Here is a 24,232-nt window from a genome sequence, read left to right as displayed (position 1 = left end):
TGAGTTGCTCTATTTTTAAAGAGAAGGCGCGAGTTTTATCGCGAGCTTGCAGAAATTTTAAAATTAAAAAAGAAATTAATTAACTTAATTAATTAGTAAATTAAAAAGGAAATTATCAGCCGTTTTCAATTTAATATATTATTCTCTCTCTTTCTCTTCTTTTCTTTCTCTGTCTTTTATTAAATATATTAAAAGATCATTTTCTAAAATCGAAATCGTGTTATATTGTAAAAATGTATACATTATATATACATTATATATATATATATATATATATATATATATAATGTATATATATATATATATATATATATATATTTATTAATAGCAAATTTCTTTTAATAATAGCTTTATAAATGATGGAGTGTAAAAAAATGTTTTACGATTCATTTCAAGCTACAATATCTACATTCATAAGAAATGTACATGTGCGAAGAACTTAATATGTATATTATAAATTGCGTTTTGTATTTGTGAAATTTCTCTGTTTATATATACAATTCACTTGTATATATAAACAGAGAAATTTCACAAATACAAAACGCAATTTATAATATACATATTAAGTTCTTCGCACATGTACATTTCTTATGAATGTGGATATTGTAGCTTGAAATGAATTGTAAAACATTTTTTTACACTCCATCATTTATAAAGCTATTATTAAAAGAAATTTGCTATTAATAAAAAAATATTTATTTTTTATGCATTACATTAAATATTATGTGAAAGAGAGAGAAAGAGAAATAAAATGCTTGTTTCCTATGTTTATGATGTAAATGAAGATAAATCCGTTTGTTAATTCGATAAAATATAGTTTTGATATTAGAAATTTACGTTCAATAGAAACAATTTATTACATACTTCTATAAAAATTTCTTATTTGTATTAATTCTTTTTTTATATTGTTTTCCTTTTTATTAAAAAAATTTCTGCATTACTGTAAAGTATTTGAAAGTATTCAGTGTTGACTGAAATGATTATGAAAATGTGGAATAAATGTGACACCGCAATATCTTGCAATGATAATATCTTGATATTTTATAAAATTAAAGCAATGATTATCACGAAAAATTCATAGTATATAAAAAATAAATACGTATTCTCTTTATCATTGAAAGATTACAGTATCGCATTTATTCTACTGTTGAATCGAAATTGAAAAGACTGAAAATGATTGATAATGATAAGTTTGGGATTACGAGTAGTATTTCCCTAATCTCTTTATCAATTTACTAATCACACTTCGCTGTCTGATTTATTTCATTTCCGTTCGTTAATAGTATCGATAATCGCACATAACACAATAAATAGAAATTCAATTGAGGGCAAATTTTATAAATAATTTTAGTAAGCTTAAAGAGCTCACCTGTTGGATCCTTATCTTCCTGTGCTTAGGTATTATGTCGTTCAGGTTGACCTTGCTGGCCTCGTTAGAAGACCGTATCTCCTTGAGGGATTCGATGCTAGGCGACGTATCGGTGATGATGTTTCGACCGACCTCGCCGGAAATAGATTTTTTCACACGACCAGTTCTGCACTTTTCCGTTACCTCCAGAGGATTCACATAAAGATTGCTGTCGGCTTCCTCGGTTAGATCGCCCTGCGGAAGCGAAGGGATTGTCCCGCGACCGAGATTTGAGACTCTATGGAGTGTAACTTCGTCGCGGAAGTGACAAATGTTCTCGTGTGCAGGCGAGTATAATCTATACTTGTCTAGTAATAGCAGATTAGGTATATATATATATATATTAGAGAGCGGGGGAAATCGGGGTATCTCGTCTTCATCGTTTTCAAATGTTAATGATTCCTTGACGAATTTAGGATATATTTTTGCATATAACGAAAATTGAATAAACAACCATATTATATTAAAAAGAGCACATTTTTAATCTTTATCGTTAAATACATCATTGCGTACACAATAGAATTTCACGGGAATTACAATTCTATTTGAAATTAATTGAATATCTATTTAATTTATTCAATTATATTGACCTGAATGTTTATTATTGTTAATGATGCGCGCGCGTGCATGTCACAAAAATATAATTAATTAATGAAATATAAATGAATCTTTTCACGTGTAAGATGCTACGCATACAATACTGTCACTTTCATCAAAAGATATTTTGCAAAAATTAATTGGTCATATTTTAAATTAATTAAATAAGACTATATATATTAAAGAGAAAATTGACAATAGTTTAGCGATATTCTTTCGAGTGCAGTAATATAACGATAAAAAGATTAGGTGCATTTAATACAGAGTTTGGAAATAAAAAAAAGCTTTGCTTTAATTTTCAATATTAAACATCACCTGTCATACACCAGTATAAATCTATATTTATTAAGAGCAAATCAACTTTGAATTCGCCGAATAATTCATTAACATGTGATGCGTTAAAGGTGGGAGAGCTTACATCGGTGCTTCCTCATTTCTTTCACGTTTCACCGTAGCACATAGAAATATTAAGATATTTATATGGCAGATTCGAAGAGAATGATAATGAATTCAGACAGAGATGATAGAAGCACGCAATAACTATTTAAATGTAACTTTTAAAGAATGAGAAGATTTTTTAAGATTTCTCGGGTGTATATATAAGAGATATTCACAAGTACACAATATCTGGTGGCAGAATCATGTTTACTCTGGGAAGCCCTGGTTTACATGACGCACGTATTGTATGATATCTTTCCACGGATCTGCTTCATATTGTCTTGTATATCATGTGTTGATTTGCACGTGACGATTATACGCTGCACGTGCAAGAGAGTTTGACCTCGCTATTATCCACGCGACTCGCGTACCTGCGAATGTGACGGATGCGTCTGACAGCTCGCGTACGTGTCGGAACTGTCGACGCTCCCCTGCTCGTTGTACGTCTTCGCGTAGCTTCCCTGCTCGTTGTAGATCCTCGTAAAGCTCAACATCTCCGACGGTTGAACGGGCGATATCTTGGGTTCCGCGAGCGACGAACCTAATTGTTCGCCGCCGCCACCGCTTTCGGTGCCGCCGCCCCCGCTACTGCTGCCGCCGCCAACGCTGAACCTGAGGGACCTCATTTCCTGACACACTGGATTACGAAAGTCGCTGGTAGCGAGGGGCATTATGTCCTCCGCGTCCCTGAAGTCTTTGTACTCCTAAAAACACGAGGTGGATGAAAAGTCTCGATTATGCAATTAGGGGCGAGGATACTAGAGGCGGCGCTCTTAAATTAGTCTAAATTCTATGTGATACGTTGATGCAGGGCGGCGCAGCTTCCTCGACTCTGTTCTCGAATTAGAGAGAACATTTAAGGTTCATCGCAACAACCATTGTTTGTCAGGCAATACGAATGTCTAAAAGATGCTAGAAAGACATCTATATCAAAGATGTCTTGTCGCGCATCTCCTGGACTTTTGTATGACTAGATTAACGTTTATGCGGATCGATTAATTTTTCCTTCTCTATCCAAGTTACAGACAGAACAGACACGTACACAAAAGAAAGCAAGGATTCGCTGTTAATCAGGGGTCATCAAGAACTGAGAGTCGATCCACTGGAAAATGCGCTCGTCTCATTAGCAACGTTCGCGAAGCGATCGTTTGACAATAAGAAATAAAGAAGCCATAGAAGGACGTGCTTTCTCTACGCAAGTGAAAGGATTTCTAGCGAGACTGAGACAACTATCTACTATACTCGCCTGGATTATATGTCTGCGCGTAGTATGAAATGTGCGATATGTGATCGCACACGTCTACTTACTCTACATCTACTACTTAAGGGGAACGGAACCACTTTATCCCGTATTAAGATTATATTTCTGAAGCACTTTTCTGTCGCTAACCTACCGGATGCAAGAGACAGACACGCGATCTTTCTAAAATCGCTTTTCGATACGTCTACCGTGCGCCGCTACTCGTTGTCACTCTAAGCATGCTTCGGTGTTGTTGAGTGATGTGTTGGTGAGTGATGGGAGATATAAGTTATATTTAAGAAATGCACCAACGTTCCATTGCACGACGATACATGTGCCGTACCATAGAACGTATTTGTATTGCACGTATACGTGTAAAATAATGTGTATGTGTGATAATCGAAAAAGAGATAAGTTTACCTTGTTGCCTTTGATCTTGTCTCTCGTCCCTCGTACGTGCTATCATATATAAAGAGTACTAAACACGCGCGAAGCGCACATATTTTCTAATTCTTTCTCTCTCTATCGCGAATCCAAAAAAAGGTTATAAGATTCTTCTTAAGAGCATCTAGTTTATCTTCAAATTATTTGGATAAAGAATAAAATATTATTCTAAAAAGAAATTTCTTTATATAAAGATATATATAATTTCACAAAGTTTCTTCAAATTCAAGATACTAAATTAATAATTTTTGAAATTATTTAAAAAATGTATAACATTGTTAGATAAATATTGAAAAAAAACAAGAGGAATATGATAAAAAAGTATCGTATATTTAATGATTCATTATCAAGAAAAAATGGATAAAAAATCACTTATTAACTATTAATCATTTATAGACTATTACTTTATAGGAAAAAATGTAAAAATTACATTATAACAATTCTTATGAGATTATTAATTTGTGATATTCAATTTTATATAAATTTATTTGATTCGTTATATTGTGATTTAATATTTTTGGGCAGTTATTTTACTGTGATAAAAATATAAACACTTTTTAATCCTGTAATACTATATTTCACATACATAATAATATATTAAAAGTATTTTACGATTCATTAATTATAAAATAAATTAATCTTTAGATAAAAAATATATTTTTATCGTCTGCATTTTATATAAATATTTATATTAATCATGAAACACTCTATTAGTGCTGAAATTTACAATGTTGTGAATATGAATTTAGTACGGAATATGTCAAAATATTCTTAAATGTATGTCAGAAAATTCTTATATTCCGGAATTAACGTCAAAGAAAAAAGAATTAGAATACTAGTGCGTTTCGCGAATGGATATACAATCATTATAAACGTATAGCTTTCGTTTCGATGAAATCGAAATTCGAGCATTGCCTTTTACTCGGCTGCTCAACCAATGAATATATTATAAAACAATCATTGTCTTTGTACTATTTGATATTCACGTAGTCGTATCATTATAAGTATGCTTGGCAGGATAACATTTCAATTTCGAGAGTTTTGTGCAATATTATTATAATGTAATGTTAGATCAATTAAGAGGAAATTGATATGCGCGCTAAATTTTATTTCATCGCTGTGGGACGAGATTTTCGCAAATTGTGCTCAATTACTGTTGTTAACATGGTTTGTAAATGCTTACTTAATATATACGATATTTAAAAAAAAATAGGTTTTATTTTATTTTCTTTCAAATAATATATTTCTTTAAAACATTATATTTAAAAAAATTATACTGTAGCTATATTTTAAGAGAAAATGTATATAAATAGATTTGCTCAAGAAAAATATTGTTTCTTAATATATGCAATATAATAAGTACTTTGATAGAATTAAAAACAAAAAATTTTTAATATAATTTTTTATAAACCTTTGAATAAAATTGTACTGAATAGAAGCTAAAATAAATATAAAAATTCGATAATTTAATGAGCAAAAAGATATTTACGAACTTATTCACACAATGTGTCTTATAGATTCAATATATCTTAAGATTTTATTTATTTAATTTAATGTTATAAAAAATTCAATTTCTTAAATAAAATTAATAATTTTTAAGTCCATAATTGCATAGAATACGAAAAATTATACGACGAGCACACGATAAATCTCGTCCTACAAATTAATTCGATCGCGTGATAAGTATACGATCGTACTGCGTGAGATAATGAAGCGAATGAAGTTCGGGACGAGTACATGTATATTTTATCCCAGTGATTTAATGAAACTAGAAATTCAAAGAGAGAGGCGAGTATAATATTTTAATATATATACATATGATCTCTCTATTGAGATGCTTTGTTCGAACATAAACACATCTTATGTTCGTTTACGAAGTAGCTTTGAATAATTTCCTGCCTTTTCACGAACACAAACTTATGCAATAAAAGAACTGCTAATTATAACAAAAAAAGATATAAAAACCAAATATAATTTTAACGGACAATTTTCAAAGTTCTTAGATAATTATTCAAATAGATATTATTAAGATATTAAAAAACGAAAAATACTCTTTATTATATGCTGCATAAATTATTTATAATTTTTTAACTAAAAATAAATAATATTAATAACAAAAATAATTAAATATTTAATATATGGTCTCTGCTAAAAATATCAAATCTACATAAAAATTCAATAACAGATTATAAAGATTAATAAAGACAAGAATTATGTAAATAATGGCTAGAATGATATAAATGTACAATATATAATTAGATTATATATTACTAATACTTCTATATTCGTTCCATAAAACCATCATATATTTTCACACATCTTCACATTGTAATTTTAATGATATATCTTTTAAAAATGGAAATCTGATTTCTTAAATCCAATTAATCTAGTAATAAGTCGTAACGAGCAATGATCTCCGCACGTTTTCCTCGAAAAAAACGAAAACGAAGACCCTGGCTATTCCTGATCAAAGTAAAGGGAACGACTCGAGCGGCGGGTTTCTCGCGTGCGGCAGCTCGTTAACTTTAAACTTGAAGGCAGGAAATTATCCTCACGTCGTACATGAGGTATATACGCGCGCGTTTTATCGATTCTAAAGTATATTTGGCTCTCTAGTTGGAGGGGAAATGGTGGTGTTGAGAAGGCATCGCGCATATCGGCGCGTGGCGTGACCGCCCTGTAGGCGATAACACCACGTGCCTTGACCTACAAAATGTCGTGTGTTAGGCACGCAAGTTTTGGTAGGAGACGAGCTGCGGTTGCGTCAAAAGCTTTTGAGAATGAATGATGGTGTTGTATCAATGAAAAAGTTGTGCTGCTCCGTTGAGGAGAGATGGCAGGGGAGGCAATGCATACACCCAGTGGACTATGTAAAGAGTGTGCATATCGGTGAGCGTATAGACTTGGATTTGCGTAGAATGATATGTCTCGATTTCTCGAGAAGCAAAGAGAGAAAGAGAGAGAAAGAGAGTATTAAGCCAAAAAAACGACAAAAATACCACATGCCGCCCGCAAAGTCGGACGGGCGAAGAGCCCGGATGAAGAGTACGAAATATGCAGAGCGAGAAAAAAATATATATGTGTATATGTGTACATATATATACATATATATCGCGCTCTCACGCTAATATAAACGTAGAGATTGGATTTTTTTTTAGTGGCCACGCGCGACTGATTCATAGTCTTCAATACTCGATAGACTCGCTCGACAGCCCATTGGTGTATGTAGTGCCGCCTGAGGAAAAACATTAGTGATCGTAAATACCTTCGTAGTACAAAAGCAACACTCGAATTCGCTAGGTAATTCATCAATTTTCTCGAATTTTCTGCTGTCTTTTTTCTCTTCATCCTATAAAAGGTCACACACACAATTTCCTGTTTTACTTTTCGTGAGTAAACACACGTCCCTCGGTTCGGAAGCGATCGAAACGTTTTTTTTTTCTTATTCTCTAATGTATCCTTCTTCCTCTCTTTCTCTCACTATTATTCTCTCGACTGTGATTATTGCCGATAAAACGGTTCGACCGCTTCGCGAGCGAGCAGAAATATCAAACTTAATGTGAGCGTAAAGACGAAGAAACGTATGATCACGTGGAGCCAGAGAGAGAGAGAAAGAGACAGACAGAGTTTTCGTGTTACGCGAAATTGAAAACAAAATCTGCCAGCATGTCGACGATCACAAAACGAAAGATCAAATGTATGTCTCTCTCTTTATACTTATTGTTAGTGTATACGAGTGATCTATTTGAATAATATATCTCGACCGTTTAATAATTGTTTTACGTGCGCGAGTCTTTGGAAAAACAGTACTATTTCTGAATTGCAGAATTATTTGAGTATTTAAATTTTTTACATGATAATAGATAAATAAAATTTTAATGATTAAATAAAAAATAATAAAATTAATAGTTAAGTTTAACATCACAACGTTCGCAATGTCTATAATATCTCAAATATCGCGTTTCATAAATTTTCTGGCATGATATTATTTTTCTAATTCCGGTTTACATAGTCAGAGTTCGAAACATCGTTCATTCTCTCATAATTTAACTTATAAATTTAATTTTAATTTTCTCTATTCGCAAATTTTTTAGATTTTTATCATATGTTTTTGAGAGTAGAAAGTTTTTATTAATTTATATTATATTGAGAATATTTGTTTTGAAACGACGAATTTTTTCGAAAAACGGTCGAGAAATGTTTTATCGTTTAGTCACTCAATACAACATACATTTATATCGTACAGAATTTTTATCGTACGAATTGTTAATGACAAATTTCTTGTAAAATTTGTAGTCAATTTTTCTTATCGAAAACATGACGAAAAATCATATTACTGATTGTAATCTTTTATATTATTTATTTATTTATTTATTTATTTTGTAATCTTTTTCTGATAAAAAATTTCTAATTATTTAATTTAGTTTTTACTACGGAACTAAAAATTGCTCGAAAAAAATAAGAATTAAATTATTTTATTTGCAACTAAAAGATAAAATTTCAACTTCTATTTATAATATTAAAGCTTTAAATTTTTAAGAAATGTTGAATATATATATATTAAGAATCTTCTCAAAAGAAAAATAAATTTCCAACACTTATCAACAAATTTATCATTAATAATCGAAAATCCGGAAAAACGAATAACCGAGGTGTACAAACACGGTGCTGAAAGTGTCGAGTGTAAAAGGCGCAAAATTGTCAATAAAACGTGTCATCGATGAAATGTGAAATTTCGCATCCGTGGACGGACGTCACAAGTATTATTTATTGCGTTACTTACGCGAATGGCACATTTCATAAGCATACTTTCCGAAATCGAGCCGCATTCAAGCTGCTATCCTGTCTATGTCGACGCGTTGCGAGCGCGATCAAACTTTAACAAAATACTTGTAACAATCGATTTATTTATTCTAATGTGCTGCCACCATATATACTACGATATATACATATATTCGAATATATTTAAAAAAAAACAGAGTTCCAGTATCAGTTTAAGTTTAGAGGATTGTTCTGGTTGGATCAGTTGGATATTATGCACATTACAAAAGAGTATTATTTTGAAACATCAATTGAGACTAATTAAGGTCTAAGTAACTTTTTATTTCACATGTTTTTTTCTCTTATCTTTTCGATATAATTCCATGTAATTACATATATTTTAAGTTATATAGTTATGCAAAGAAGATACGAAATAACTGTTTCTCATTCATTGTAGATTGAGAAGTTATAATTTGTCCATTACATGCAATGATATATTAGATTATGTGATCACATACTATTATATGTGATAATTTATTTTCTTTTTTAATTTTACTTATTTATTTTGCCTTTAAATGAAAAAAAAATTTTAATAAAATTATCTCAGTTATAGATTATTTTAATTAATCTTAATTAGTCTCTATTTTTAACACTAGCTCATGATAATCGCGCGCAATGAACTTCATTGCAACTGAAAGTTTATTTTCTTTCATGCACAATGTAATGATCTCACAATAAACTCCATCGATTGCTTCGTTCGCTCTAAATGATATATATAAACAACGCGAATATATAAAAAGATCGAACGACTTTCGATTATAGCAATTCTATATTTATGTTTGTTACAGGCAAGTAACAGTGTGAAACAATGTTTATGTATAGGCAGTGTACACGCACATACACACATGCACGCACACAATATTTTAAAGATATTTCATTCTTAATAGTAATATATGTATAATATATGTATAAGCACCAAATCGCGCAAATCCATATTGCCACGTAAGAATGTATATCTATTTCGTAATATATGTCTATCTATATGTCTATATATATGTCTGTCTATCGTCACAGCTTTTAAAAAATTGCATTACAAAATTGCATTTATTACGAATGTATGTTAATTATTTGTTAAGTACTTGTTAGGAATGTTGAAATGGCGCGTTTATCACATAATACAGACTAATTTTTCGATTAAACAGCTGATAATGTGAAGAAGAAGTACATAGAAGTGATCCAGTGCGATTAATAGTGCGTTGCGATTTTTCAATTATCAAAGAAATTATAAATGTTAACGCTCACTTTATTAAATATCTATTTATTACTTTATTAAATATCTACTTTGATATCTTAATTCTTAAACGAACACGTGGACGTACAAAGCGCGCCGATTTTTTTTTTAAGAAATGACTTGAGATAAAATGCGTTATCAAAGCAAATCTAGTCATTTTAAGTCTTTCATTCAGCATTTGCATGCTAATAGCATTGCGTGCTAATAATTTCTCGTGCAAGATGGATTGGAGAAGTGTATGAGTGTATATATATTTAAAAATTCATAGTACAAATTTTGCGTGCATGTATTATTTAAAGAAACAAAAGGCTTATTAAAAATATATTCAAAAATCAATTACTTTCATAAAATGTTAAAAAATACACATATTTTTTTCTTATAGAAGATGTTTAATATGTTAAAAATTTTAATATAGATTTGAATTTATCCCAGCATGTCTGCTCATTGATTGACTCACATGGATATATCAAAATAAATAGAAAGTTATTAAGTTAGTAAACAAATTAATATTGTACAAACTAATTATTTCTGAATTTATAAGTCAATACATTTCTATTATGTCTTCTTTATTCCGAGATTATTTTAATAAACAAGTACCTTTATAAGAAAATTATGTAATGTATTATTTTGAAAATGTTTATTTTTAATAAATGCCGAAATAGGAGAGGTGGGATATATTACTTAATTAAAAATAATAAAAGAATAAGATTAAGAATCAAGAAATAAAAGAAAAATATTTCATTGAAATTTGTAAACATTTTGCAAGTAAAAATGGGGAATTTTCCATTGATATCTAATATTAACGATCATATATTCAGATGTTAAAGGAATTTTCTAACAATAAGTAAATCTACAAAAGTGATTAAATGTAATACACATGTAAATCAATAAAATTATAATAAAAATACAAACTTGAAAAAAATAAACAGGAAAAAAATTTAAAAATATTAATATAATTTCAAAATTTCTGTAAAAAATCAACATTATATGTCAAAACAAAAATTATTATTATATTGCTTAGAATGTAACTCGTAATAAAAAGAGAATTCAATAATCTAGAAAAATTTCTCTCATTTAGTTCAATAATCTTGTTTTCTCTCTCTTGTGTATACATATACGTATGTGTGTGTATATATACACATAGTTGAAGCATTCTTGATAATATGCTTGCATTTCTTTTATTTCTATTAGGTTTAGATATTCTCTAAATCGTCTCTCTCTCTCTCTCTCTCTCTCTCTGCTTTTCTTCTTATTTTACACATATTTTTTTTATATATATGACGTAATTTTTGCATAAATTCCCATTATATCTTGAAGTTACATAAAATACAAAATATTATTTAATGCTTACCAATATGATGCGCAACAGTGGAGTTGTAGCACACAACGTTGATCTGTAAAATAAATATATCCAACTTATAAAACAGTATCCAAAATAATTAATATTTCAAAAAATATTTATTGCGTTTTCAATTCAATTTATTACTTGTAATTTAATAAAAACAATTATATAACTTTTTTTGAAAATAAAAAAACACTTTTACTACATACAATTATATATTATTAATCATTACATATAATTATATATTATTAATCAGTAACAATATTTAATTCTAATTAAAAGAATCTAAATAATTATAAATCTTAAAACATTTTATACATATTTACACAAAAATATTAATTACAAATATTTTATCAAATGTCTGAAATGTTTTAAAATATTAAATATTTTTAATTTATAATTTTTTAAATAATTAAAATATTAAATAATGATATAAAATTTACTAAGGAAATAAACGAGCAATTAATTTTCCCAAGTAATAGACAAAAAAAATCAAAATTAAAACTTGCTCACCTGACGGAGCTGCTCCATCATCATCAGATGCCTTTCTGGAGGTCTGCTTCTCCTTTTTTCTCATTCTTTACTATCCTTCTTTTACTCATTCTTTACTATCCTTCATCGCACTTGTTCGCAAAAATGATTAAATACAATCACGCGTAATCAATCGAATGCAATAAGCGCACTTTACTTTATCATGTCACTCTCGACATTATTTACACGGTGCATACTTTATTTCATATTGTGATGGGGGAGAGAACGAAAATCGCGAAGCTACGATCAGCTGGAAAATCACATAGTCAAATTCATGCGCCATTCGACGCGATGACATTACATCTATTATTTAGACTGGTTACTATCTTGTATTATAATATAAGTGAATAAATATACACGCGTCAAAGATAAATGTTCGCAGACTGTGCCAATATTCGAAAATATGCATACATTTGTCGCATAATTTATCATGATCGAATATCATGAAACACGCGTTGTAACATTGTACAACACGCATACACGGAGTCAGAACTATCTTAATATATAAATTTGCATGCGTATCGAGATATATTTAGGATGTGTGATTCGCCTTTAAATATTCGCCCATCATGACTATTGGTTATTCGAAAAATGCTAAACCGTTGTTTTAAGGTAAGATAATTATTAAAACGTTATTACTTCATTATATTAATAATTTCATTAATAATAAGAATAAATATATTATTATTCGTTCATTCTTTTAATAATTTCAGCAATCATGATGCATGAATATTTAGAGACCAAGTATGCATGTCAAATATGCCCCGATAAATATGCAAATTCATAAGTTAAGGCACGTTTGACCCCGTCGCGATGCTATTCGATCATCGATCCGTCCCGTATCCATAACATTTTGTTAATAACCAAGAATGATATCGGCAACTTTGAAATCGTGCGATTATTATAAGGATCGAGTTAATAGCTAGTTTTGTTCCAAAATATACAATCGAAATTTTAGAAATTTCGCACGTGATACATCCTGTGAAATAAATGTATCATTAATAAATGGTAGATATATCATCATTTTGCTTCATTTGAATTACACGATCCAATGATTCATATATTATTCTATTATATATTCTATTATTAAATCGGCGAAAATTTCAACAAGCAATGTAATATATATTAAAATATATATTAAAACAATAATTAATAATTGCCATCGTTTCGATTTTTTTCTTGAAGGAATAAATTGCGCGAAATACAAAAATAGTCATCGCGTTGATATAACACTTACGAGTTGTTAGTCATCAATGTAATAATCGTAGAGAATAATTTCTTGTGTTAACAGAACTCGTCTGTCGCAGTATATAACGCGTTGTGTTTACATGCGATGGCCTTGTTATCATTCGCGCCGTGGTAAGGTCTTGTTGTCATTCGCGCGGCATGAGCTGTTTCTTGTCGTCATTAACCCTGGAGACGCGATCGCGAGAAGATCGAGAGACGATCGTGATTGTATATAATATTAGCGGTATAATATTAGCGCGATTATCGTTCCGTGATTAAATAATTTTCATGATTAAATAATTTGTAAGAGTATCGCGACGGTGGCTAATTATCGAAGCATGTATTTCGCACGATATATTCACTTGAAATAAGAATCTATGCGAGATAAGATATAACAATTATAAATTGTTTTATAGGTTTAAATTGTTTTATACATAGAATATGTGTAAACACGATCGGCTATAAATGTTTCTTTAAATATACCTCGAATATATATTCGCCCATTTACACATCATTTTCAGATCAAAAAAGCATAGAATAATATACATATAAGTGATCGAGGCTGCGGTCGGAAAGACACTGTGGATGCTTTGAATTTATCTATAATAAATTTATCTAAGAATATTTTGTTCGAGTTTTTCGGTTATAAATAAAACATGTCAAAGAAGACAAAATCCATCAACTAACAATGGGTCGACCGATGTTATAATATTACACACATTAACTTAATTAATAAACATAATCGTGTTTAACGTATTTTAATATCTCGGTAAAATATATTGGCATATTTTACATATTTTTTCCATCGAAATCTATCATGTGAGCGATTAAAACGACGATATTTTCGGATATTTATCTTTAATTTTAAATTGTATATTTATCTACTTATATTTTAATATAAAATACATTTCTCTTAAAATGCGTGTATACTATTTATTAGGAGCAATAACTTTGCCATTGAAAATTTTCAACTAAGCGCATTGTATTATATCTTCTCACGATCGCAGTTTCTTTGTTGTTCTCCCATCATAATATAATAAAATGCGCGTGTGATTAATATTGGGAGTGCCGTGCAAAGTGTTGCGCAATTGTCATATTTTATTGATTAGTGCGCGCGTTCATAATTAATTGTGTTTTTGCGACTGAGTGTCGTGCCAAGAAGAAACAACCAAAAATGAAGCCAAAGAAGAGGAGCAAGCCCAGGAAGGCATCGGATGTCGGCGGAGCAACCGTGGGGGTGAGTAATATATAACTGATTTAATTTATTATTTGTCATCTTAAAATGAATTGCACATATTTATCCTCGCAATATTTTATATCATTATCTAATATAATGCATATCAAATAATTTGGATTTTAAGATATTTAATAAAATATTTATGATAATTATAATATTTTATGTACATACATATTTCGAGTTGTTTAAGATCTTTATAACTATTTTTCAGATCCCTCACACATATAAGAATTGAATGCATATAAGAATTGAATGCATATAAGAATTGATCTTTCATCATATTTTATCATATTTTATAAAAAAATATAAATATTAATACAAATTTTAGAAGATTATGTAATTTTTTATTAAATATCTTTAAAAAACAAATAATAAATTTAATTTAAAGCATAATAAGTATTTCTTTAAAATATATCGTTACTTCGGATACTGTTTTATTATTAAAATTTGGATATATTTATTTTATAAAAAATCGACGTTGTATCACAACTTCGTTGTTGCGCATTGATAAATATTAAATTATTTTCTATTTCGTACATACGTACATATATAATCCCAAGATAAATTGATTTGCAAATTATATCAGGTATACATATATTTAATGTGTATGTACGATATGAAAAATATCAAAACTAAACAAGAGAGAGAGAGAGAGAGAGAGAGAGAAAGAGAGAATAAAATAAATACGAAAACAAATGTTACTTTAATATTGTATAGGGAACACCAGGAAGAATATCAGACCCTTCGAATCCTCTGATTTGAATTGATATTTTCCTATTGTAAGATATTCTAAAAAACGTATTTATAGATTAATTTTATTTTTGGCACATTGATTTCTCACAGCAATTTTGAAACTTCAAAGACTTAAATTTCGATGAAATTACTCCAGTTTAAGATATATATATACATACATCTTAAAAAATTTTTTATACAAACTATTTTAATGATGACAAAAATGACGTGCTAAGTATGCCAACGTGTCCAGTCGTGTTTTTATTTCAGATATCTTTCTAAATTCAACTATCATGCAAGAGTGACACGATGTTCAATGTAATGTTACCAAATATATTATGTACAAAAATGTTCGATCGTGCATTATAAGTGCAATTAATATCTGATTTTCGGGGATTCGTATTCGCGTATCATCATAGAAACGCGTAAACACGTGCACAAGATTAAATTACGAGGAACCATTAATCCATTTGATTAAACCGTAATCAAAGGAACGATATCGTGTGCATTAAGCATCTATACGTAGCTACAAAGCGATTCTGTCTAATATATGTCTAATACATAGCTTATTCCTTCAATGCACTGATTCGCAGCGTGTTTGATTAGTATCTAGGACGGAGACAATATCTTTCAGCGAGAGCAAAATTCGATCTTCCCGATCTCTCGCAGTTAATTACCAAATAAAAGGAAATGTGAATAACGCATTCATATAAATTAAATAATAATTTTATAAATAAATATTATATCAGTAGCTATAATTTTTTTTATACAAATAATTGTTATACGAAAATACGTGAAAGATAAAATTGTACATTTTTTTCGGGAATGATCGATACGCAAGCTAACATGAAGGTCGAGCGAGAGCATGATACATTCTATAAAGTTCAAGATAAATCATGCTCAACGATCATACGCTCGCGCATAATCCACAAATTGTGATGAAAGATAAAGATTAGAAGAAAAAAGTATACGATATTTATTTCTCGTGAACACGCCAATGTATAAATTTGCATCAATATGAAGTATAAATATGGATATTAACACTATCAATGATTATATATTAATTCAATGATTATATATTGATAAATAAATATATAAAAAGAATATAAAAAGATTTATTAAATATTTATTAAAAACTTTGAAATATATAAATTTTTCTCGCAATAAATAACAAAATATAATTTTCAGCACTTAATATTATATATACATTATTTTATTTATTAAGTGCTCATATAATCAGTCAAAGCAGAGAATGAAAAGTAAGAGAATAAAAATGGAACACATTATATTCTTCTTTCACAACTAAAATTTTACATACATAGACTATTTAAAACTTTTATAATTTATCTGTAAAAATTATTCCTTTTTGCTGATTTAATGAATAAATATATTTTAGTGATATATTTATGATGTTTTATTAATAGCAAGGAAATATTTTGGCATTTGTATTGGCAAAATGACGATGGATGAAAGAATTCAATAAATACAAAAATAAACCATGCTTTAAAAAATAAAACGGGATACATGAGGGAGCGTAAATCGTTGGTAATTTTTAACAATATATAGTCTCCTCAGTATTTCGCGTTTTTTGGCTAAATTCAATGGCGACCGGACCGTGCGAGGAGAAGGGCAATATCCCACGTCGTCGCCTTTGCCCTTTCACCAGCTTTTCTGTCGCTCGCAAAGATTAAAATATTTTCACAGCTAATCGATCACGCTCAAAGAAGATTAGATAGAAAATAAATCGATGTATATATGCTTTAGAGCATTTCTATTAAAAAGTGTCAACATTTTATAAAATATAACGCGCATCAGAGCAATAATTTCTGAAATTATTACGAAAATATTTTGTTTAAAATCGTAATGCAATGATGAGAGAGCGCGATAATTCTTCTATACGTTGAATATTCTTATATACATTTTTTTTATATTTTTTTTATATCGAGTTAACATTTTATTCAGTTTTATTCGCGCGACCATCACTAAACAGAACGAAATTAGCTTTTTGCTAGATATTTATTTTTAAAAATTTAAAATATTTATTATATTAAAAGTTTTATGACAACATTATTCATTCAGATTATTTTAATATGATAAAAAACATTATATACAATCGAAAGCATTAATGCGGACGGATTAATACGGACCGCATTCATTAATATATTTCACGACTCGTCGATTCTTCTAGTTCTTTGAGAGTATGAAGCAATTGAAGTATATAAACAACTGTATAAATGAAAAGGTACGCTGCTTCTTAAATATTGGAGAAACTTGAATGGAGATTCTCACCAGATACATTCTGCTAGTAGCTCTTCGTAGAGAAGAAAGCTAAATATTTATACGTCAGAACTGTTTCTGACACGAAACGAACGAGTGAAAATAAAGTATAAGTAGAATAGATTTTGCGATCGATTTCATTACGTAAGCTTAAATAAACGAAAAATACCGTACTTGACGTGTTGCCATGAGAGAAAACAGCTTTTAGCCTACATCTAATCTTCTGTGGTCGCGAGTCTCTGATCGTCGATCAGCGTATTGGCGCGACTCATGCGTTTACTTGAAAGAGTGTGATTTTTCCGCCCCTCATCCTGTGAACGGTCCGGCGTGTGTGTTTTCGTTCCGACGAGGAAAGGAGAGACCGCTCGTGTCCAAAGAGAGAAGGTCGAGGGGGGGGGGGAAAGGGAAGAGAGTATACACTTAGAGGCGAAGAGAATCAGCACACATCGCCGATTGGGGGCGAGTTGATAGGGCTCGGCAAGGTCCGACATATTAGAGCAGGTAGTAAATTTGCGTGTGATCGAGCGAGTGTGTGACGAGTGTGTCTCTCGGCAGCTTCGCTCAACGATCCCGGTCAATGCGCGCTGTCGGACATTGCCTGCAACATAGCGACACCAAGTGCGTGAGAGAGAGACAGCTGCCACCAGGTGATTGATTTATCGTGCGCGAGTCTCCTCTAAGTTCGGTCGCGCCCGGTTTCACCCTTGCCGCGCCGCCGGTTCATGATTATTCAGGCAGAGCAAAAGAGAGAGAGAGAGAAAGGGGAAGTTTCGCGAAAAGTATATCTTTTTGATGATATTTATTAAAATTGTATATCATTAAAAATTATGTCATAATTAGTCAGATATTTCTATCTCATATTCGCGTCTCATATAAATTAGTTTTCACCCCTTTATTATTTTATCACAATTATCTTTTTCATATATAGCTTCAATTTAACCGTTGAATGATACGATATCGTACATACAACAGCTAAAACAGTCTTCCTGAATACTCTTGAACTAATTAACTACCCCTAATTTGAGCTACACAATTCTTACGTGACTCTGCAAATGCGAACCACACGCGAAAGAGTATACTCGTTCTCGTTTTATATAAATACCTCTTCATCTAGGGGTGAATTTAAGATCATCAAATCTTAGATGAATAAGACGGAAAGCTCATTTTTTGCAAAAATTTTTAATTTCAATTATCGTCATCTCGTTCAAAATTATTTAAACAAGCATTCAAAAATAGATAAAGTTTGTAATGTTTTTATCCATCTAATTTTGTTCGCTAAAATTCACCCCTTATCTTATGCAGTACAAGTATCAATAAAATTGTTAAAGAATAGAAGCAAATTGTTCAAGAACACAAGGCGCTTCAATCGTACGTCAGAACAATCTCCTAAAAGAAAGGGAAATCATAGGTAGTCGTCTATATTCTCGTTTCGTTATAAGATGTATGCGCGTGCTTATTTATATAAAGTCGTACTTTGCAAAGTGTAAAACGCGCGTCGCAACGCGACTTTGACAGTTTACGGATTGAGTGACACTACACCTCTACTGCCGCGTCCTCGCAAGCGGAGTCATCCTCTTAAATAAGACGCGCGCCGTGTAAACCGGGTGCCATCGCTTCGCTATTAAAAGAGAACAGCGTACTCATTGTTCGGGAGTGGAACATTCCAGGACCGCAGTGATGCGCGCTCGGTCAAAAATAATATCGCGCAATCGCGTGGCTCGAGAATTATTAGACGCGTGCGACTCGTCGACAAAAAGCGTATTTGGCGGACGTCGTCAGTTCGAATGCAAGAGCGGGGATCGATGCCGGTGTGTCTGTGTAACGTGTAAACAGGATCGGATTTATGGCTGTTTAGACCCCCGGGACGTAGTTGAAACGTATAGCGTTTGTTGATAAGACCGTACGGAGAGAACACGCAGGACAAATAAACGAGAGATACGATTTCACAAATTATCGCTCAGCGAAACATTGTGAAATAAAAAAAATTCAATGTGAACGCACATACTTGTATGAATTTGTTTACAACTATCAACGCTGTTTCATGTGACCGTTCTATCTATTCCTATTTTCTGTCTATTTTTTATCTATTAAAAAATGTAAATTTGACACTAAAAATATGTTTAAACGGATTTTTTGTCAATTATGTGGATATCCTTATTTCAAGTATGAAAGATTCGATCTTGAATGTAAATAAAATTTTGGAGTAGAGAAATCAAGTTAGAATAGTTAATATATTGAACAACAAATGGAATGAATAAAAGATAAATTGATAAATACAAGTAATTAATAAGATTAATAATTATTAATTTCAAATTAAGAGATCAATTTACGTTTCATAGGAGAAAACCTTATAATTTGAAACTTAGTTATTAAAATATATTAAAAAAGTTGTAATATTATGAAAAATGGAAACCAAATGTCATTAAATCAAAGAGTAATTAATGATAGAAATTTACAATATTTTCTGTGTACAATATTAATAAAATAATATATGTGACAAGTAATATAAGTATTCCATTGAGAAAATTTATAGTTTATGGATACTATTTATTTATTTGTTTGTTTTTGATGTTTGAATAAATATAGTATAATAACTAGATCGAGAGTCGTAAATTTTATTTCATGTCTCAAGAGCAAATATCATTTATTAATGAAATGATAAACGAATTCAAACAAATGGGCGCGTTGTGATCGTCATCAGCATCATCGTTTTAAATAGGTAAAAATGTCATTATCTTTCGAAAAGAGTAGTAGCGATCGAAAAGAGTCAAAGTTGTCAAGAAAAGAAAACATCCAAAGAAGCTGGAATAAGAAATTTTTCCCAACAGTTTAGTACAAAAATTGTTAACAATATTGTTTATCAAAAGAGCACTCGTTGGATTCTGTACAACTTATAAAGTGATTAACAATATGTTATATTGTTCTCGAACTTATTATATTACCGTAAACACTATAACTGGCACAAATTTAAAAGTGAGCATTTTTTTATTAATTATAAATTTAATCAGAATTAATAATTAAATTTTATTGTTCCAGCATCCATGGGATTTTTTCGATATATTATGTCGTTCTTTCGGGCTCCGCGTATCGTCGGTTCGCTCGCGAACACAAAAACATTGGGCGAAGGTCGTCCGATACAAGAAAGATTGTATGTAGAGAGCAAAAATGAATCATAAAAAACTCGTAGAGTCTCTACGCGCCAAATTTGGCTTGAACGAAACATTGCGCAAACCTCTGTTTTATGTATCTGAACCCGACTGTAGCCAAGTCATCGCAAGTCCAATTCACGCGAAAGAGTTTCTCCAAACAGTCTTTCGATATAACGCATCATAAATATACATTATATGCGTATATTATAGATACATTTTACGTAAGTGTGATAATTAACAGCTTGTAATATATTTACGGAGCGCGACTAAACTCAATTAAATGGCGTGGCGTGTGGCTGTCTAATTAATATATTACTCATTGAAAAAAATTGAATTAATTAATCACCTGTATGACGTTAGATATAAGATATAATTAGATTCGCGATCGAATGTGAACACTGTTGTTGATATAAATATGTATAGTAACGCTTAACAGTTTCAATTATTGAATTAACAGCTGAATTATTATGATTATACTACATAAAATTGTATATAGTCAATTAGTGAAAAATGATGGGAAAAAAAGATATAGAATTATTTGTTTATTTAACGTTACATATATATTGTTAATGAAAAACATTTTTGAAGATGATATTACAATTTTATTCATTCTAAAACATTCTAGCTAAATTATATAAAAATAGTTCTGATATAATGTGAGATGCTTAAATTTATTGCTCTGGTAAATTACTTGAAAGGCACTATTACTGTGCGTCATCAATGAAATTAAAGAAAAAAAATAATCTTGAATAATTTATATTTCAGTAATTATAAATAAGTGAAGCAGCCACCGCATTGAATGAATGTAGGACTTGCGATCGATAAAGTTGGGGACAGATACACGTTTTTACGTTGCGTCTCTATCTTATATGATCGTAACCTTTTCAATTAAGCGATATGCATCGCATAGAGCGAAATGGAAACAATTATGCAAACAGATATTATGCAGAAGGCGTCAGTTCTTGACGCTATTCGCTATTCGTATATTAACTTTTCTATATAATTGTTAAATATCATATATATACTGCTGCGTTAAAGTATAAAATCACACATTGCTTTTTTTCTCGTAACAATAAAAATTACAGATTAAAAATATAGCCAAAAGTGATAAATTAGAAGAGGAGCAATATACAATGATATGATGATATTATCATGATATATGATTTTTTTATATTATTATATATTTAGTTATTATATATTATTTTTTGTTATAAAAGAAAAACGATTATAAAAAATGAAGTAAAATTTTCCATGAAGACGTTCTGCCCGACTCCATGCGCAAGCATATACGTCTTATGTATTTGTCTTTCGGAGTAAATATTTTTCCGGCAACGGCACGAGGAGCTTCCGTGCGAGAATATGAAATAATAAGCGATACATACGACAAAGAACTCCGCCCAACGCCATCCCGATGAAATATTTACTCGACTCGCGGAAATCGTGCACCAAACTCGTGAACTCAATATTGCCGGCGGGGGTTTCACCGGTTACGAAAGAGGAAATCGCACACAATTGGCATGGTTCGATCGATATATACCGGGGCAAAAATAAGTGTGTATAATAGACAAAAAAATCACATCGAGCGCGTAGCTCTGCAGCAGCGATTTCCAATCTTTTTCCGATCTTTCAACTTTCTTAGTGTGACATTTTTATTGTAAACTGAGATTTTAAAAAAATTTTTTAAAATTGTTAAATTTAAAAAATTATTAAGTTTAAAAAATTGTTAAATTTAAAGGAAAAAAATGTGTATTGTTTTTTTTTACTAATCTAAAAAAACAAAATGTATTGTCAAAATTTTAAAATATGTTATACATTGTGTACGTATTATGATTACAATGTATGACATATATGTTTGGATGAGTATATATTTACCATCATAATAATAAGATTTAGTAATTATGAAAATAAACAAAAGATTATTAAAATTTAAAAAGACGCCAGTTTCCTTTTAATACTTGCATGCTATTACATTAAAATATAGTTTTTTGTTTCTATCTTTTTTAGAGTATTTGTTTTTTTAATATAATTTGTTCTCTTTATTTATATATATTTGAATTTTAATCACTTTTATGAATTTCTTTTTCTTCCTTTATTAATTGAAAATCGCTACTTTATAGTACAGCAGAGAATTTTAGGGTTTGCAATTTTCATGTGCTGTTCAAAACTACTTAGCGGAAACAGACTACTTATAGGGTACATTTAACAAGCTATTAATCATATGTGGTCGACAATTATTATTATCTACATTACAATTATTCACCAAATGTTCAATTCCTCTAAATTTAATAAATATGTATATATGTTATACTCAACAAAAATTATACCTATAAAACTTCTCTCTAAAAAAGAAACTATGTTAGAAATTAGCAAGATTATTTAATAAAATGTTGGATTACTTATATACTTTCGTAAAATATGTTTAGGATCCTACCGTAGCGAAAATGGATTTTCTGAAATAATCAATAAGAAAATTATTCGAAGATTATTATATAACACGAGTGAAAAATATGAAGAAATGAAGAGATAATGATCGTCTTCATAAATATTGTTTTACGTTTACTTTTGATGTAAATTGTAAATTATCCTCTCGAGAATGTATTTTACAATAAAATGTAACGTATTTTATAATAAAATTTGAACTGAATAAAATATTCCGATAGATCAATTATTTTCTCTTGTGTCATACAATGTCATATGTATCAATCAATTAAAATTGATTGATCGATACATTTGTAACATCATATGACATCATATGATTTAAAAATCGACAACCATTTTAAATCTTCCATTTTAAATCAAATTTCGAGCAAAACTTTTTCACTTCGATTAATTTTCATCAATAAATATTAGTAAACAGCATAATTACTATTTATGGAATACTCGCATTGGTGAAAAAAAAATAGTTGGTTCACAAATAATTAACGTCTAACCACGATCGCATTGAGGGTAGGAACGGGGTGTGCTCGACGTGCTTCCTTTGTATACACGTAAAAAAAAGAAGTAGGTTGCCCACATTAAACGCGTTCAACCTCGTCGTCTTATTGTTACGCAACAGTTTGCACGATATAAAAAATATAAAAAATAAAAATAAAAACGTTTTCTAGAGTTACACGATTTCGACGAGTATGAACTGATTTTCATTACCGCGATTGCAGTGGATGCGTATCTGTAGTAACAAGAATGAAACAGATAAATTCTAAGACACATATAAATAATGATTAAACCTTTGAAACTTTAATATTTGTTAAAAATGTTTGTTAAAATTTGCAAAATTAGATTACAAGATAAAGAGAATTTCTCTATCATTTTAATATTCTATTGTAATATTATTTATATAATTTGAACACATTAAAGGAAAGACTTTAAGACCTTTAATTTAAATAATGTTATGTAATAATATCATGTATTTTTCTAGATAAATACATTCGTGTGTGTTCCATAAAGTACTATATTTCTCAATATGTGAGAATTTTGTATATATGTATATAATTTAAAATAAAATAGACATATCTTGCGCGCAAAAGGTTGCATTGGCAATCCAGTGGCGGCTACAGCTCC

The 24,232-nt window shown here is 30.1% G+C and overlaps 1 protein-coding gene across 3 annotated transcripts in view; it reads right to left on the bottom strand.

The window, feature by feature from the left end:
- The window catches only part of Shab (Shaker cognate b), a 47,293-nt gene that overhangs the window by 9,101 nt on the left and 13,960 nt on the right, over window positions 1-24,232 (bottom strand). For 2 of the 3 annotated variants that reach the window (XR_014440297.1, XM_083108007.1), the window contains exons 4-6: window positions 7,393-7,476; window positions 2,815-3,147; window positions 1,370-1,603 (exon numbers count right to left, since the gene is read on the bottom strand). Coding sequence is in view for 2 of the 3 variants with exons in the window: in XM_083108007.1 (XP_082964133.1) it covers window positions 1,370-1,603; window positions 2,815-3,147; window positions 7,393-7,476 (651 nt within the window). In the remaining variant the exon portion in view is untranslated. The remainder of the gene's footprint in view (window positions 1-1,369; window positions 1,604-2,814; window positions 3,148-7,392; window positions 7,477-24,232) is intronic. The other variant, XM_083108008.1, reaches the window with a different exon arrangement.

Source organism: Camponotus vicinus, unplaced genomic scaffold (genome assembly GCF_025532165.1).
Source record: "Camponotus vicinus isolate PSW18456_S1 unplaced genomic scaffold, iyCamVici1.0 SCAF_9, whole genome shotgun sequence".
Classification (NCBI taxonomy): domain Eukaryota; kingdom Metazoa; phylum Arthropoda; class Insecta; order Hymenoptera; family Formicidae; genus Camponotus; species Camponotus vicinus.
This window is presented reverse-complemented; position numbering and strand designations above follow the sequence as displayed.